General features: G+C 43.8%; 1 protein-coding gene across 1 annotated transcript; it reads left to right on the top strand.

Moving 5' to 3' along the window:
• Nucleotides 1-259: 259 nt before the first annotated feature.
• Nucleotides 260-17,702, top strand: nr1d4a (nuclear receptor subfamily 1, group D, member 4a). Its single transcript, XM_086122006.1, has 8 exons — nt 260-820; nt 11,388-11,699; nt 12,064-12,152; nt 12,237-12,381; nt 14,586-15,109; nt 15,196-15,381; nt 15,468-15,678; nt 16,427-17,702. Exons 1-8 carry the CDS (start codon nt 799-801, stop codon nt 16,621-16,623), a joined length of 1,686 nt encoding a protein of 561 aa, XP_085978132.1. The 5' UTR covers nt 260-798; the 3' UTR covers nt 16,624-17,702.
• The last annotated feature ends 829 nt before the right edge of the window (nt 17,703-18,531 follow it).

Genomic DNA, 18,531 nt, shown 5'->3' with positions numbered 1-18,531 from the left:
CCGGCACATGCCGAGCGCACATGTTGCCTGGCTTTATTAAATACACAGCGCGGTCCAACAAGCGCGTCGAACTGCCCTCCGTGTCACATCCCCACCAATGAAAGCGCACCGAAACGTGCGGGGGAGAGGACGGGCGGGTTATGTGTGTACGCGTGTATGTGTGTGTGTGCGTGCGCGCGTGTGTGTGTGTGTGTGTGCGTGTATGAGAAAGAGAGAGAGAGAGAGAGAGAGAGAGAGAGAGAGAGAGAGAGAGAGAGAACCGTAGGGGACCAGGAGAGAGACACAGGGAGAGCGCAAACGCACACGCGCATACGCACAAACACACGCGCACACACGCACACACACACACTCACACACACACACTCACACACACACTTACACACGCACACACACACACACACAAAGACGTTAGTGACGCTCACATTTCCTCCTCACCTGCAAACGTGACGAAAGTGGGTGTTTGTATCAGTGGGTGTGTGTGTCACGCATGACACGCGGATGGGTTGACTCCACTTTCTTGGAAGGCACAAGAAGGGTTTGATCGTCCCTCGTGCAGGAAGCATCCAAGTCAGCTGCAAGCAGAAGCTGCTCCGAGTGCATGTTGACGACTCACGTCAGACACACAGCGAAGGCTGCACGCAATAACCGGCCGGAAAACACTCGAGCCCACTGGACCCCCTTCCATCGCTTCCAGTTTTTGCTCCACTGAGCAGGTGTTTCGGGACATTTTTCAGCTCTCTTCACTAGACTCCTGCTTTTATCTGACTTTAAACTTCACGCTCAACGTCTTCAAGAGAAATGGACAACAGCCCTGGTGGTGGTAAGAGAATTTTTAAAAATGTGATCATTTTGATTGTCATTTGAATGAACCAACCTTTATTGGTGCCATCGCTTCACATGCCCTACAGTCAATACAACCATCGTGCACCCAAGAGTGCTGAGTGACAACTTAGAGAGTTGCAAATGTGTCCAAAAATGCCCATTCTAAGGAGATTGTCTGCTCCACATAGCCGTATTCTCTGCGATGATGATGCTGTTCACTTCCTTTTGAGCTCTAGGAAAACAATGTCACGTGCAGTTGCAGGGCTCCCTGTCACTGTTATCTTCTCTTGGGCTGCCAGTGGCACTTGCATCCACAGTTGCGTTGTCAATAAACAAACAAGCAAGCAAACGTTGGCACAAAGCTGCAAGTTTGTTTCCAATGTCAAGCCACCCTAAAAGTTTACATGAAGCGTAGCACTGCCCAACCTTAAGTGGCACTGGCCAGCGCTTTCTCAGGGTCAGCCAAAGTGCATGACACCTGCTCCTTTTTCCTAATTGATCGTGAATCATTAATAATGTGGTACAGTCACGTTTTTGTACAGATGAACACCACACCTTGAACTTCATTCAGTATGCTATCTGAAGGTGAGGCAGTACTGTACGTTAAAAAAAAGAAAAAAAAGACACGGTTATGCTGATGAATGTGGATTCATGTTAACACATTTGAGTGACAGTTGACATCGGATGGAGCGTGTCATGTTAAAGTACGGACGGCATGCAGTCAGACAGACTGTGCAAGCGTTATCTTTGTGATACAATTTTACGGTGAAGCTTGATGAAAACGACGTTTGCTGCATCTTACACAAGGCTTTCTAAAGAAAAGGCAGAGAACAGACACACACATGCAACCCACTCACTACGAGTTCATTTTGGATGGGCAGCGAATGGCATCTGCCCCCAATACACTACCAGGCTGCAAAGATGATTTGCATGATTGTTCAATGCAAGCATGGTGCATCAGCATTTTGCTGTTACGCTTCACCCAAATGGAATGAGCGGCCAACAAAACTGAAGTTAGCCCCAAGTGTAAATTCTTTCAAACACAGGTTAAAATAAATAAAACTACTGGTATACTTTTTCCCCATACATATGATGAAGGTCTTTTCGGGCAGTTCTACAATAGGTTTTTCCAAAGTCATGTTCTTGAGCTGTCCATTCCTTTCGTGATTTCACTAAAATACTTTTTATTTCTCTACTTTGCTGTTGAATGTCTTAAATGATTCGTTTTTAAAATGTTTTAAGTTCTTTTGCCTAAATGTTGTATTTTGCTTTGAAATGTTTTTTTTTGTAACTATAAAACACATTGAGTTACGAGTTACCTTATGTATAAAATGCCCTCTGTAATGCCCTCAACAAAGGCCTTGATAACCTTCAAATGCAAAGTTTAGTTTGGTGAGAAATGGTTGGACCGCATGCTGAGTTGCAACTTCAAAGATAAACAATTTTTTTTTTAAATGGTACACACCATACCGACAGTATGTCCTCTTTTCCCTCTCTATGACCATTTACCTCATTGACAAAGTAAGGTAGCATCCATGCGGTCAGCCATCATCATAACCATGACAACATCAACAATGTTGCCTTTGCAAAATGTAAAGAGCTCATTTGTAAGGTATTGCTACAGTGATTCATACAGTGGGCATTGCTTGAAGTGCTGCACTGCACCCAATCAAACCTATAAAGCTGTGTATGCAATAGTTTGACTCACTCTTGTAGTTCAATGAGGAAACCAAAATATTCAGAACATTTCTCAGTATGATGCAGTGCAGCTCCAGGAGCATATTCATAAACTTAAGGGAACACTTGAGTGGTCAATTTTTCGCTGACAAGCCTAATTCATGTCGTTTTTGTTTGTTTGTTTTCTTTTAATCTGGAATATATTAGCTTGCATTTTCAATGTTGTCAATTTGGAGAAATCAGTAAATCACAAACAACTTATCACCACCCCCTGGAAATGAGCAATATAGCCATGTCCCCCCAGCCCCACCCTCCCTCCATGTCTTGGTGGGAGTCACGGGAATCATTGTAAATCCATTGCTAATAATGTCAAAATTACGGGGATGCATTGAACCCAAAATGTGTGAGGACAGCTCTACTTCTGTACATCTGAAAATATCAATGAACGATGATCCTTTCCATGAGTGACTTAAAAGAGAATGGTGAAATGAGAAGCTTACATGCAGTCTCATGTCTTGTCTGATTTCCTCAATAAGTCAATAAGAGACGCAAAACACAATGCGTTCCGAGAGGGTTTTCGTAAGCTTAGTTGTTCGTAGGTCATTCGGTTTGCATCCGTCCATTAAACGAACAGCTTATCATCAGGAGGGTCGTGGGCGTGCTGGAGCCCATCCCAGCTTTCTTCGAGCATCAGGTGGGGTACACCCTCAAGGTATTCGACTGCATGCGCGGCAGCAGGCGTCCACTGTACAGAGCCCCGTGTCTGGATGGTAAGATGCTGATTTTGTTCTGCGAACCTCATCTGTTTAGCAGCCCAAAGCTAATTGCTGCCTTGAGCATTGCTGTTACTTTTAACATCACCGCATTAGCTACTGTTAGCCGAGGGGGGAAATCATCCATCCCGGGCCTCCTGAGACTTAACAAACCTTTATCATACCAAAATATCCGAAAACTACAAGCAGTCGCCACTGGGGTTCATGTGTGCATTCCTGCTCTTGTCCGCTTCAACGTCTGTAAGTGGAGAAGTGATTTGAACAGTATTTTTGATTTTCACAGGTTGAAGTGGACAACAGTAGCAAAGGTAGTCACCGTTTCAGACAACAGAACATGACAACCCAGGCAAGATCACAATGTCCCCCTGCTATGTAGTAGACAGGTTGAGATGAAAAAAACAAGTCAAGCACCAAAAGTCAATCAGAGTGAAAAGTCATCACAAAAAAAAAGCCCTCAAATCACTTCAGATTCTTTTCAGTGGGTGAATTTTAGTGCCGATGCAATTTTTACAATAGAAACCAATTTTAAATAAATGTCAATGTTCAGGCTGTCCAAGTGTCCCTTTAATGAAACAAAATTAATGACACAAAGCCCCCTGTGCAAAGGAATGTACATATTTATAATATTTACGATTAAAGAAAATAATCATGAATTTAAACTTGTAGTGCATGTATCAAAACAAGGGGTTCTACTGTCAGTATAAATCCTCGAACATAAATGATCTCTTGTTGACCAACATGCTGCCCTATAATCATGATTAGGCCCTCGGTGGTGTCACGACACTCTGCCTGGTGACTGGAGACAAGTTTTGAATATTCCTATTCGGTTAAAAAAAAAAACAACAACCTCACGTGGCCTCCCTTAGCAGAGCCGCGTGCCACGCGTGAGGAGCAGACGCCCCGCCCACCAGCTGCTGCCGCTTCGGAGCTCTGGCGGGTTTTTCAGTGTTGTTGTCAGTGCCTCCGGAGTTTGGTCAGTGGGTCAGCGAATCCATGTATTAAGGTGCACTGTTTTTTCCCATTAGTCACGTTTTGCCGCCTCATGTGCCTTCTACACGTGTTGAATAATAGTCACTAGCCCCGCCCCCTCGTGCCCAGGAGGCTGAATAGATGTTGTCTCTTGCTGTCAGTGCTGCATCTGTCCCCGTGTCATCCTTGCAGGGCAAATATCCGATTAGAGCGTGTTTGCCGCTGGAACGTGACTGCGTTTTCGAACCAAACGGATTTCCTCTGACATAGATAGCAACGTAAGGGCCAGCAAAAAATAAAAAAATAAATGCATTGAGGCTCAAACAGAAGTTTTTAATCAACGTGGATTGAAGTGGAGATTGCGAGGGGGGGTTGAGTTATTTTTAACTGGGAATAAATAAATGAGGGTCCAGAAGAAGCCAAAAATCTACCCAACAATTAATAAGATAAAATAAGATAACCTTTATTTGTCCCACACTGGGGAAATTTGCAGTTTTCCAACCTCTATTGAGCCAGGTCATGCTGTAAATGCACCCATAAATTGACATACCCTGGCACAATTTGTAAGACTGTTTCAAATAATACATGAGTGATCAGGCAAAACACATCTATTTCATTTGAAATGGAAATCAAATTAAACTACAAGGCATTTCAGAAGAGCAAAATCAGTCAAGGTGGCATGGTGGTCGACTGGTTATTAGTATGTCCGCCTCACAGTGCAGAGGTCATGGGTTTAAAAAGCCCTGGCATTCCTGTGTGGAGTTTGCATGTTCTCCCCGTGCCTGTGTGGGTTTTCCCCGGATACTCCGGTTTCCTCCCACATTCCAAAAACATGCATGCTAGGTTAATGGAACAGTCTAAAAATTGTCCATAGGTGTGATTATGAGTGTGGATGGTTGTTTGTCTACATGTGCCCTGCAATTGGCTGGCAACCAGTTCAGGGTCTAGCCCGCCAAGTGCCCGAAGACATGCGATTACGCAATGCTTGTAACTCTAAAAACTGGTAAAATGGGGCACTTGTGTGTCTGTTGTTGCCAGAGGACAAGTGGTATAGAAAATAGAAGGCCACACAAAGAGTATCATATACGAACATAAAGATGATCCAGTCTCAATTTACACATAAAAAGACTGAGTGTGAAATGTGGGCCTGATTAATTGAACTCTGCGATTTGATCTACTTGCAGGACCCTCTGACTTATTCTGTTCTAAGAATGGCAACAGTTGGAGATGCAGGTTTCTTGTACCTTTGTCTGCCTGTCACTATACAGTTGGACAACACTGCTCGAAATTAATTGTTTCCAGGCGTGAAAAGGTGTGCTCCCAAGCGATGGAAGGGTACAAAAGTAAGACATGACTACAAGGCACTTTGCCCCAAACTGTAGAATCTATATTTCAGACGGCACAAATCACACACATGATCATTATCAACTGTGACTTGAACCAGCAACAATGACCAATGCACACCAGCCTCCCAAAGTAAACATATCCTGCCTGTATAGGGAGGTTGCTGAGAAGACATCTCGCAGAATTCATTATGCTTGCTGTCATGAACATGCAGGTTAGTGTGAGACTATTTAGTAGTAACGAGGCAGATTCATGAACAAATAGATCAAATCAATTTCATCCCCAAAATATCTTGTGTGTTTTCAAGTGGCACACTGACAAAATAATGAAAAGTGATAAGCAACAGCAACATTGACCATTTTCCATGTTATCTAATAACTCCAAAAAGGTTACAAACAAAGGTCAAGCAAGGCAGTTCATGGTGTGATCAAGCGACATAGGACACCCAAAACCTTCGTCCATTCCTCTCCAATTCAATGCATCCCTTACAATTGCACGAGCCTGCAGAAGTAGTGCGAGTGTGAGGCAGCATCATTTTGGAGAGAGGCTTGAGGCAGGTTCCTGTGATATTGACCTACTTACGCTCACTTTGAGTTCATGGGCTTGCTGCAAACACCAAAGGAGGCTTTCGAAAGATAGCAGCACACTTTTCTATTGGCCTGCATCATTTTCTTTTATATATAAGAATAAACATATTGTTAGGAAACCGGTATGCCACATGAACAGCGAACTTTGTGGGCGTGACTGCACAAGTAGGCGGAAAGGCACAAGAGGCCAAACGGGAGGAGTGCATATACCCGTGAAGCTCTTCCCTGCTCACGTTGTTTCTCTGCCTGACTCCAGTCGCTGGCAGATTAGCGCATGCACGGGTGCACTCGAGATTGCCATTGAAGCCTCATTGTGGCTTCAATTAATGTTGTCTGCACTGACCCAAATTCTAAGTGGCTTGTGGTTGGTGACAGTGTGCAAGTCAATCCCATTTGCACCGCGTGGGAAATCCCAAAGAGGATGAAGGCAAACCCTGGGAAAAGTGAAGGATACAAAAACAACGCCGTGCACCTGCAGACAACTGACTTTCCTAGACTTGCTTTTACAAAGTACACTATATATCTTGTTTTTTCCATTCAGAAGAAACACAACCTGTTTTAAATGACATTTTGAAAGCGGATTACAAATTGAAAATTGCATAGACGGACTACACTCTAACATACATTGAAGTCACTATGAAGTGAAAATAAAAGTCTCGAAAATTTGACACACCACAGAGAAGAATGTTGTCGTAAAGTATATTAAACGATAATTTAAAATCAGGAAAAATGAAACAGTTCTCTCTGCCCTCATTTGCTGTGGCCGAATGTGGTGAAACCACACCCTGCTGAACCATCAACTGTCACTTAAATACCACAATCACCACTGGGGGAAATTGTTGCTGTCTAGCATCTTTCAAATACCAACACATAACTGTCTGCGTCAAAGAAACATATTCACTTAAAGCTTCCAGTGGCTGGAACATATCACACTTGGTTGTGGAGCGGCTTTTCCATCCCACGACAATGAGGCACTCCAAAGCAGATATGCCAGCAGACTATACAAAGGCAAGCTGCACTTTTAGGGTGCAGGCAGAGCTAGCTTGCCACCTGCATGTGTCAATTGTGCGAATGAAGGCCCTCTACTTCTTATATTGTGGCGGTGGGGTGGTATGTGTGTGTGTGTGTGGGGGGGGGGGTATGCTAGACTCTATTGGTGGGTCATAATAGGCACAGTTTTTGTCATGCCCCCCAGAAAATTCAGAAAACTAAAATGATGAAAAACAGTTTAATGCTAAATCAGAATGACAGTTCTCATGACCATCAAACATACATGATGCAACTACAAAGTACGTATAAATAAATCTCTGAATTCACTTTAGAACGGTGGTGTCAACCGTATGGAAAAAATGCATAAAGGACACAGAATGAATATTTTTAACTCATTCACTCCCAAAGACGTATTTAGATGTCTTTTCAGACGCCACACATTTAATCTCAGCTCCTCATTTTATATTGACTGTACTTGAAAAGGGTCTGAAAATGGCTTCAGAAGGTGCGATTCATGGAGCATCCGCTAGGGGACACACTGCTTTGATCAGAGTAGAAGACAACATTGTTTTTATCAGAGAAGAAGACAACAGCAACCTGAGTCTGTCACGAAGACAGACCCAACACAGCAGACGCGATCAAGGTCATGTGATTACTTTATTCTTTACACATTTAATAGCACTCTCCTTAGTTTCTAAGGTGAAGGCAGGGATTAAATTTAGATTTTATATGCACATGTGTAAATGGTTTAAAAATTCCTTTCTTTATAAATCTTGTTTAATCTTAAAATGCATTACTATATTTTTCAATACCAATTACTTGTTAGTTTTGTGCCTTGGTACAATCAATGGGATCAGTTGCAATGCATATATATGAATGGTAAAAGTAAATTGCACATTTGTAGGAAATCTAATGTGCTTCATGAAATGTTTTATAAAATATATGTTCATTAAATTTCAACATTTTCCGAATGTTCTTGTGCTTCTTTAGACCAAAACAAAGGAAAGACATATTATTTTGGTGATTTATCCTCCTGACTACCAGGAAAAAAAATGTTGTCCAATCACATTTATTTTGAAATTCCCCAATCTATGTGAAGTAATTGGACTACTCCAAAAGAAATTTTTGAAATTCCACTACATTTTTTAAACACTTGAATACTAGGCCCAAATACACTTAAAACAACTCAATGTGTTCATAAGAGTCTGATAAATAAAATGCCAACAGCATTTCAAGACAAAATGTGTTTGATAAAAAGTATTACTTTTCCTCTTCCCATAAAAAGTGCTTGCACTGAGGGAAGCCATTTTCTTACTTTTTCTAACCCCTACAAATTTGGTATCATTGGGAAGCACTGAATGTCCTCTTTAGAGTAGCAAAAGGAGTTAATGTGATTGGATGCACTGGGTGGGAGATATTTAGGTTCACAAATGTCCTCTACAGAGGACAAATTTGAACTACTGGTAGTCAGGAGGATATAGCGGATATAGAGTATGGTATAATTTGAATGGTCCGGCCCACTTGACATCTCCCGAGGCGTATGTGGCCCACAATGTGAAATGAGTTTGATACCCCTGCTTTAGAGGGTTGTCAATGTGTGCTGCATTATGTACTTCAGCCCACTTGAAAGCGCAGTCAATGAGATATTGTGTTAACTGACAGTGTTTACAGCACGGTGGCTCTCGAGGGTAACCCCTCGAGAGCCACCGTGCTGTAAACACATAGACATGTATGGCGCACGTTGGACCTCAGGTGAACAGGCTGTGTGTTGGGGGTGAGGCGAGCGGCTGGGCTTGTTTATCAACTGTGGAAGAGGAGAGGTTGAGGCCTGCACTTTGTTGGGTCTGTCTGTGGCTCTGGCTGGCATGAGTCAACAAATCCAGCAACACGTGCTCGCCGAGGGATTTGGTCTGCATTTCAGCTCAACAAATACCTTGTGCAGCGAGACGGCAAGCACACACAGAAGGGCTGGTCCTCGACACCATGTCCACTTGAACATGACATCAAATAGAAGAACGGTGCAAAAAATGATTGTCAGGTCACAACGTTTATTATTAGTGTTTCTTTGATATTCGTTGGCTCATGCAAGTTGCAGCTCTGCTCTCTGTATGATGCAGTGTCGTTCCTCATTGCCAATCACAATCACAATCAATTACAATCACAATATATCGTTTGTTTTATGATCTTAGTATACCTGAATGTTTGACACACTTCCTTGGTAGTATGAAAACAAGAGCTGCACGTAGTACAACAAGTGGAGGGGGGGGGGGGGAATTTAAAGCTGTACTGTCAATCATTGAGCAGTTGTAAAACTTGCAGTTCCACGTGCAGGCCAGCCCAATTGAATTGTAATATCGAGCTCGTGTAAGCAACCCGTTCTGGTTATGTTTTGTTGCATTCCAACCCACACTCTCAAGCTTTTCCTATGCAAAACAAAACAAAAAAAACACCACCAAATCCGTGACTGCTGCTCAATGAATTGTTTGGGGAGCATTCTAAGACCAGTGCACACGGAACTAGCGTTTAAAAACCCTGACTTGGGTTTTGTTGCTCATCTCAACACGGGACTGCGTATTTGTTTGGAGGTGAAAGCGTGTCGAGACTGCACGCATGTGAGGCGGCAGTCAGGTGTCGTGCGGCTCGCCGGCTCTGGGCGCGGTGCCAGGGGAGAGCGAGCGCATTCGCCGCTATTATTGGAGACAAGAGGAGGGAGACACGTGAGGCCGGATCTCAGTTCAAGCACAATCCACACCATGCGTGGGCGTGTCTTGCGCAGCAAGGAGAAACCTCGGATGCGAGCACATGGAGCTGAACGACCAAAACAACATTTGACCTTGCGTGCACGGCAGCTTAATGGTGCATTATTGGTATTGTATTTGATTTGATTTGTTTAAATAAACACGCGTGGGGTGATTCCAGCCAAGGTGACTGCACTCCGTCTGCCTGCTCTGCTCCCGTGCCACCAGCTGTGATTTTAGCGTGCACGTTTTGTCAGGTTAAGCGGCCCATTTCGCCTTTGACACTGTGTAAGGCAACACACCACAACTTCTCGCGGTGCTTTTGCCTGCTGCCCACTGGGTTTGTGCAACACTGCGTGACAACACGTCTTGCAGAGTAGGTGAACAATTTTCTTTCTCGAAAATTAGTGTAGCCCACACAAGAGCCAATTCATTTCCAGAGTGACACTCTATGCAGTGTTTGGTAGCATTTTTGAAGCCAAGGGGCTTCATATGCCTCGACTGAAATAATCATCTCCTTTTATTTAACTCACAAATGTATTCAGTGCAAAATCTGGGCCTGTTTAGTTGAACACAAAGAAGTTTTCAAGTTAGATTGCCTGTCGCTGGCATAGATGATGAGAGATGCATTATTGGTAGTTAATAAATAACTAAATAACTCACATAATTGACTACTGTACTTAACTTTTGAAACAGAGATGGAAGTAAACATTTCTAGATTCTTTTTAATTGGACGTAATTGGATAATTTTTCATGGCACACTTGATAATATCTCATGGTGCACTAACGTCACACAAAAATGTGTGGTTCAGAATCTTTGAATTAATGTACTCTACTGGGATCTCATCGTACTTTTAACCAAGTAGTGTCCAAATCTAGTCCTTGTGGGCCACTGTCCAGCATGCCTTAGAGGGCTCCTTCTTCCAACACTCCTGATTTGAATGGTAAGTTCATCAGCAACGGTCCTGATCGTGTGAATCCGTTTTGGAGAGGGGAGCCCTCGAGGTCCGGATTTGGACACCCCCGTTTTGACCAGTTTGGAGCGGTAAACCCTGAAGTGTGGGCTGCAGGATGTGATGACATCATAGCAGTGGGATACAACTGTTCAATTCAGCAAAAAGGTGTAACAATACATTCCAAAGATTCATCGTTTGATGAACTTACTTGCTGTTAATGTGTCACAAAAGGAACGAGCCTCCATTTGCATTGCCTTCACACCGCTGCACTCATTTGATAACATACCACAACTGTTGCTCGCAACCGCAGCAGGTGGATAAGTGATATACGCCAGTTATTTATCATCAGATCATTGTGACTTTTGACAAAAAACAACAAAAAAAAGCGTCCCATACCGGACACAGGTTGAAATTAATTTGCTCATTTATGGAAATGGCTGTGTCTTTCAAAAATAACCTGAAGAATAATGTGTTTGGGAGGTGAACTTGAAGTGACTGAACTAACCAGTGCGCCCTTTGCCCCGTTTGCAGGAGGTGGGGGCGTCATCCTGTATGCAGGCTCCTCGGGAAGCTCCAGCCCCAGCCCCGGGAGCCCCTCCAGTGGCTACCAGACACAGTCACCTTCCTCACACTCGCAGCCTTCATCGCCAGAGGAAATCACCTTCACAGAGATCGGGCCAATGAAAGACAGCCCAGCTGGGTCCACCACTCCAACATCAAAACTCGTGTTCCAATTCCCTGAGGTCCATCGCGGCACTCCCACAGCAGCTCCGCAGCAGCATAACTACTACGCACATCCAATTGCTGCAAAAAGGCCGTGCGGTTTCCATGGAACTTTCACTAGTATGTAATTTCTTACTGTCCTTAATGCCATTTTATTTGGAAAGAAAAAAAAAACTATTAACGTAACTCTGGGGAATGAACCAGTTTGGAAGGCTCCACATATGTGAGGAATACGACAGTACTTTTTCCTGGTCATGCTGGGAAGAAAAAAAAAACATTGACAAAAGGGCACTTTGGACATGGAGGGAAAGGGGGCAGGTGTTCCCCCCCCACCTGCTCCAGAAACAGCACTGGCCAATAACTCCATATTATTTGCAATAATGTTACATTTGAATGTCAGCTCTGTATTGAATAAGAAATGCAACAATGCTGACAGTGTCCCCATACCCACAAGTGAGCTCATGACGATGTTGTCCGTCCACAGAAAATGGTGGGATGGTCCTACTCTGTAAGGTCTGTGGGGACATTGCGTCTGGTTTCCACTATGGTGTCCATGCATGTGAAGGATGCAAGGTAAGCAAGCCCCTTGACAGATGGATGAAGCTGAAGTTTCCACTCAGTGTTATAGACGTTTCACAAGGTACATTGTCGTTTTAGGGATTTTTCCGCCGCAGCATCCAGCAGAACATCAATTACAAGATGTGCGTGAAGAACGAGAACTGCCTGATCATGCGCATGAACCGCAATCGGTGCCAGCACTGTCGCTTCAAGAAGTGCCTGTCTGTTGGCATGTCACGAGATGGTGAGACGTCTTGACACAATTGAATGCAAAGAACCATTGTGGAGTGCCTGCCATGGTGGTCTGATTAGCCAACACAGTGAGGAATTGGGCAGCAGCAGCGTAGATATACGGGTCTAAGTCAAAAATGTAACACGGGAACTTCGTGGAGGTCATCCTGCCACTGATTCAGTCACGATGCACTCTGGTGACCCCAATTTCCATTCTTTAGCCATCAGTAGTATAACATGGATTGGGTTCGACAAAAACATTGGTGTCTGAGCAAAAAGTGGAGAAAATTTGGTTTTTGTGAAAAGAAACTTTGATTTTTTATTTTTTGTTCTTGTGACACCTTCAACTTGAAAAGAACATCAGGCTGAGAAAGGACTGAAGCATGCCATGATGATGCAATCACACTGGATTCAGCTCAAGTTGAACGTCAGTAACTTTCTAATAGGCCATTCAGCAACCACCCCATGAACTGTGCCATCGTTTCCTACGATCGCAAGACACACTCTGTTTATACCATGCATATAGTCTACATATTCTGTTTGAGTGTGAGGTGCCCAAACTTGGCCTTTTTCCACACCTACTCGTTGGAAAAATGTATTTAACGAATATATTCGTCAGTGGCAGTAAAAGGTTGGATTCCCATTGATGACTACAAACAGCCACGCAGTGAGTGAGATGAGTTTCTGAAAGGTCTTTCTGTGATCACCCCAAGCAGTGTCCTCCAACCAAAGTCTTGGAAAGATGCTCCGGTTTGGCACACCACCTCCCCCTCCTTGTAGCTCACCATATTCCTTCTGCCCTCCACCATTCCCCTGTCAAACAATGATTTATGAGTCCAGGAGCATTGAAGTCCCTGAAGCTATCTATCATCTGGGAAACTGCTGCAAACACAGAAATTATTTTAAGAAATTGGAACAGTGTTGACTTGATTACCTTGTGTGTGCCTGTAGAACATCGTTGGGAAGAAGGAAACAATTAAGCCCGAGATGCAGAAAGCCGCCAGATGCGTTACAGTTTTTCTCAGGAACGAAGCTCACATCCCCTTGATTGCTGCACACTGATTGATCACTTAGAACTGCAAATTAAAAAAACTATGCTGACCCAGAAAAACACAAAGTTGTGCTCATAATGTTCTCAAACATTGTGACCTAGTTGGGGTAGTTTGCCAGCTTTTCTCCTTCTCACTGGTTTCGGTTTATCTCCACCTCCGGGCCAATTCTAAAATGGAAGTTAGACCCGTACCGTTATGTCTGCATGTGTCTGACACTCCAGGTGCACAAGCAGTTAGGTGGCAGAAGGCAACACAATGACAGTAAAAGCAGGTAGCCTGACCCCTTTTAAAGTGGCATTTCTTTTAGGACTCCAGGACCGCAACCTAAAAACCCACTTTTACAACCATTACAAAAACAGGAAAACCACATGCAACTGCCTACAGCCTACAATCTATATACATCACCCTGATTTCACATGCAGGCGGGCAGGCAGGCAGGCACCCAGCCTCCAACTGCATGCAAATATAAGTCAGCACAGATCATCTCCGAAACACAGCACACGATGATCAAAGGTCTTTGATTTTTTTTCCCCCTCTGTGCTAGTTCAATATGCCAGGAACTGAGAAAATGAGGGTACGATGGGCAAACAGCAACAGTCCAGTAAATCATCTTGCCCACATGATTTTCCTGTGCTGAGGCATTCGGAGCATATGGTGTGCTTTGTCAAAAGTTTTGGCATTTCAAAACTTTCGTGTTGCCTCATGTAACCTGACCATGCAGGCGCACACAAACACTCGTACTTTCCTTGCACGCGCCTCTTCCATCTTAGTTTGTCCCTTGGAGACTGTCTCTTCTCATGGTTGCGCTCACAAGCTCAGTCCCAGTGACATCACGCTCACGTTGCCCCACTGCCCTACTTACAACAGAGGGAGAGGAGAGAGACAGTGTTGGATGAAGGAGAGAATGAGGCAGATGTGAGCAGGGAGTCTATATCTAGCTTCTCCAGCTGATGGTTACCGTGGGAAGAGGGAAAGGGAGACGAGTGTGGAGACGGAAGTTTGCATCTTGCAACATACGTGATCGCCTCCTTGAACAGTTCTGTCGGTTCCTAGAACATTTCTGTGAAATTCAGTCATATATTTGAAGTTTTTCTAGCCAACAGAAACATACAGAAATCATTGAAAAAGCAGATTGTGACCTCTTCCCTGGCTGTCTTTTCTGCAGCCGTGCGTTTTGGCCGCATCCCTAAAAGAGAGAAGCAGCGACTTCTGGATGAGATGCAGAGCTACATGAACAGCCTCAATGAGTCGGCTGCCATGGACATGAACTCATCATCCGTGAAAGAGCCCCCCACCGGCCAAGAAGAGAGTAGCTCAAAGGAGGCCATCGGGGCAATCTCCAGAGCCTACCAGGACATCTTCAGTGGCAGCAGAGAGGAGAGGACAGCCAAGAGGGCTAAAATCACCACCACCGACGACGCCTCTCAAGATTGCAATTTCCAGCCGACTTCAGGCCAAGCCAACTCGGGCCGGACTTGCCGGCCTTGCCTAGTTGCGCCTGATGACCACCAACTTACTTTTCACGCCATGGACAACAATCGCTACGCATATGTGGTGTCAGCAAGTCAAAATCATCAGCCAAGTTTGGACACGCCTCAAAGAGGCACTGCCAATTATTCATGCAAGCCAGGTCACGCCACAAATCAGCCCTCCTGCCCATGGAAGTTGGCTCCGGGGGCTAAAGTGTTGGTAAGTGTGTAAGAATGAAGCAACGTTTCTGCGCCATGTCCAAGTTGACACAAGATCACCGCTTGCATTTCTATCCCCATTTTCAGGCCTGTCCCCTTAACGCATGCCCTGTCTCTGGGCCCGAGCGCAGCAGTCAGGACATTTGGGAGTCCTTCTCTCAGTGTTTCACTCCCGCTGTCAAGGAGGTGGTCGAATTCGCCAAGGGCATTCCAGGATTTCAAGAGCTAAGCCAGCAGGACCAAGTCATGCTGCTTAAGTCAGGCACCTTCCAGGTAACACGTTCATATCAAAATCATGTGTTGACCTGAATCCAAAAAGTTGCCGAAACAAACATAATCTGTTTTTTTGGTGTACTTAGGTTCTGATGGTGAGGTTCTGCACCTTGTTCAATGCCGCAGAGCACACAGTGACCTTCCTGAATGGTCAAACGTACCCCTTGTCCACCCTGCGTGCTTTGGGCATGGGCTCCCTTCTCGACGCCATGTTTGACTTCAGCGAGAAGCTAGGCTCCATGGGCTTAGAGCCCGACGAAATGGCCCTCTTCATGGCTGTGGTCTTGGTCTCAGCAGGTACCAAATGTTCACTGTGGGACATGATTACTATGAATGGATGTTGTAGCCACTGCGGCGGTGTCTCAAGTTGATACGAGTTTTGGCACATTTTGAGATACGAGTCATCATTTGGCTGATATTTTTAACTTGCGAGCAAAAAACTGGAGATATGAGCATTGTATGAGAAAAGTGAAATCAACTCACTTCACAACAAGCAGCAATTTGGCGGATCGGGTAGTGAACAAATCGTTCAAAAAGGAGGCTTCAAGTTAGTTATTGCCACTCACACTTAAAGTTTACTGTCAAACGAAATATCACATTAAGAGAATTACTGATTGTGTGTTTTAAACCGCCGCATAGCCTTTTAATTCCATTAGCTTAATGATAACACATAATGGGAAATTCCACACAAGGGCTATAGCTTCTCTCTGGCAGTGTTACAACGCTTTCAGGAATGGATATTTGAACACAAACTGTGCAGCCACACACGAAGACAGACGATGTAAGAATGCTCACATTCATATATTCTTTATCCACTGTGAAAAAAAATAAATACTCACATTACAGTAGAATTATTGCGTCACTGAGTGGCATACACTTAAAAGAATGGTTTACTCAATTTCATTTCGTCAAGTGGTTGCACGAAATAATATCATCTGCGCCATGAGGGTTTTGTGTTTTGAGTGTCGTCATAGATGGAATTAAGCTCATATCTCAAGACAGCATTGTTGAATATTTGACAGGCCGCATCCTCTGATCTCCTCAGATCATTCGGGCATCTCAGATCTGCTAGCGGTTGAGCAGCTCCAGGAGGGTCTCACCCAAGCCCTGCGGTCGCTGATCGTTCGGCGGCATCCGGACGACACCTCGCTCTTTTCCAAAGTCCTCCTGCGACTTCCAGACCTGCGCACCCTCAGCAATTTACACTCCGACAAACTTTTGGCTTTTCGCATTGACCCTTGAGCCAACAATGTGCACAACAGAAAAACACATCCCGCATTCACACACACTTTACTTTCCAAGGATGGAACTTTCTTTGTCACAGACCAAAAAGGAATGGTGCAAGTGTTGTTGTTGTTCTGTTTTTTGAAGGAAAAGAGTAGCATTTTTTTATCCAGTGCCCATCCTGTTTTGGGATAAATAAATATGCTCACACAAAGTTATGTGTGCGCACAAAGCACAACACCTCTTTAGAGCAAGAAAAATCGAGTGTTAGTGTAAGTCATTGTGCAAAGTTGACAATACTCTTTTGAACAAATCATTTTTAGGCTTGGTATTTATAGCCAGCGTAGTTAAGCATTACCCAGGCTATCTCTGAACAGGCAACTATCATAGATCCATGTTCTTAGGGACCATTTGTGGTGACATGTTATGAGTCCATTTGTTTTGAAGAGAAAGGAAATGTGTATGTAAATCCAGAACAAAAGCTGAAATATAGTGTATCACTGTTTCACCATCCACAGTAATGCTGGAATGAGACCATCCATACAGTTTTGCGTCATCTGCACACAACGTTGTTTTATGACAATATATTAAAACTATATAAAGGCATTTGAAATTATTCCACAAAAAAACATTGTGTTTGCATTGACATCAGAATGCAAAATGACTTGTGGAAGGTCTCTGTGCATGTTTTGTAGTTTTATTGTTTCTTTTTCTTGCTGTATATATGATGTTTGTCCAAATGCGACCGAACAAATAGAATGGGTGGGTCCAAATTAGAATGTTCTGCTGACCTTCCAGTACAACGTGGGGGTCTTGGGGCAGGGGGAGGCTTTGCACAGGAGAACACGCAGTAGGGATTCGAGACTGACCTTGAACATACTGCCTGCACTGAGATGACGTGACCGACCAGCATAATCCCTAGAATCACCAGCACTAACTCCACCTGCACCTTGCACCTGCCCCAATGTTTGTCATACAAACTCAAGATATTTTAGCGTGATTGGTTGTCGAACTGATTGCTTGATTCATCGTGACTGATTGAGCACTTGTACATTTTGTAAAATCGTTGCTCTTTAATAAAAACGATATAAACCTCAGATTGTGTATGAACTTTTGTGTGTCATTTGTTTCAATATCAATCCATTTTCTCTATCCTCAATGACCTGCAGCCGATCCTATCTGACGTTGGTATACCCTATACTGGTCGCCAGCCAATCACCGGGCACATATAGGCAAACAACCATTTGCGCTGTTGTTCAGTCTTCAACAGGCACGAAGCTACTCGGGAACTTAGGGATGCAACAGCCTCATCCGCAGTCTGTCTAATCCCCCTAAGACTCCTCCAGCATTGTCGTTTACATTTAAAAATATATGTGATTCATTGATCAAGTTTACAAACTTCAATTAGTTAATAAACAACCATTCTGCTCAAATTCAATCCCATTTTCTGTGTTTATGCTGCACATGTACCCCACATTGTATTTGATAGGAGAGGAGTGGTGGGATTCTTTTCTTTTCTTTAAAAATCGGACAGCGCCTCAGGAGAGACCCTGACGCCGTGCCTCGTCTTCAATTGAATTGAATTAAAAAGTGAATTGAATAAAACTTTGTCAAATGAACCTAACATTGATGTTTTCATAATAGAGCCCGGATTTAAACCCTCAACCACAGAACTGTGAGGGCGATGTTTTAATTTAAACATAATATGAAATATTAAGACAAATATTCTCACGAGAAGCCATTACTTAGAATCTTGACTTTCAATATATTCATCGATTTATTTGCATGTGGGAGTCCCAACATGCAACACGTTTGTCTGCATCACGCCATGAACACTCAAATGTCACTTTTGACAGCGGATCATAATTTTGACAAATTGAAAACTTGGAATTTAATTAAAAGTTCACTTCCTGTCCTTCCGCGTCT

The sequence above is a fragment of the Hippocampus guttulatus genome, chromosome 1 (assembly GCF_054856545.1).
Source record: "Hippocampus guttulatus isolate MCC_2025c chromosome 1, RoL_Hgut_1.0, whole genome shotgun sequence".
Taxonomy (NCBI): Eukaryota; Metazoa; Chordata; class Actinopteri; order Syngnathiformes; family Syngnathidae; genus Hippocampus; species Hippocampus guttulatus.
Note: the sequence above shows the minus strand (reverse complement) of the source record. Positions and strands in the feature narration are given on the sequence as shown.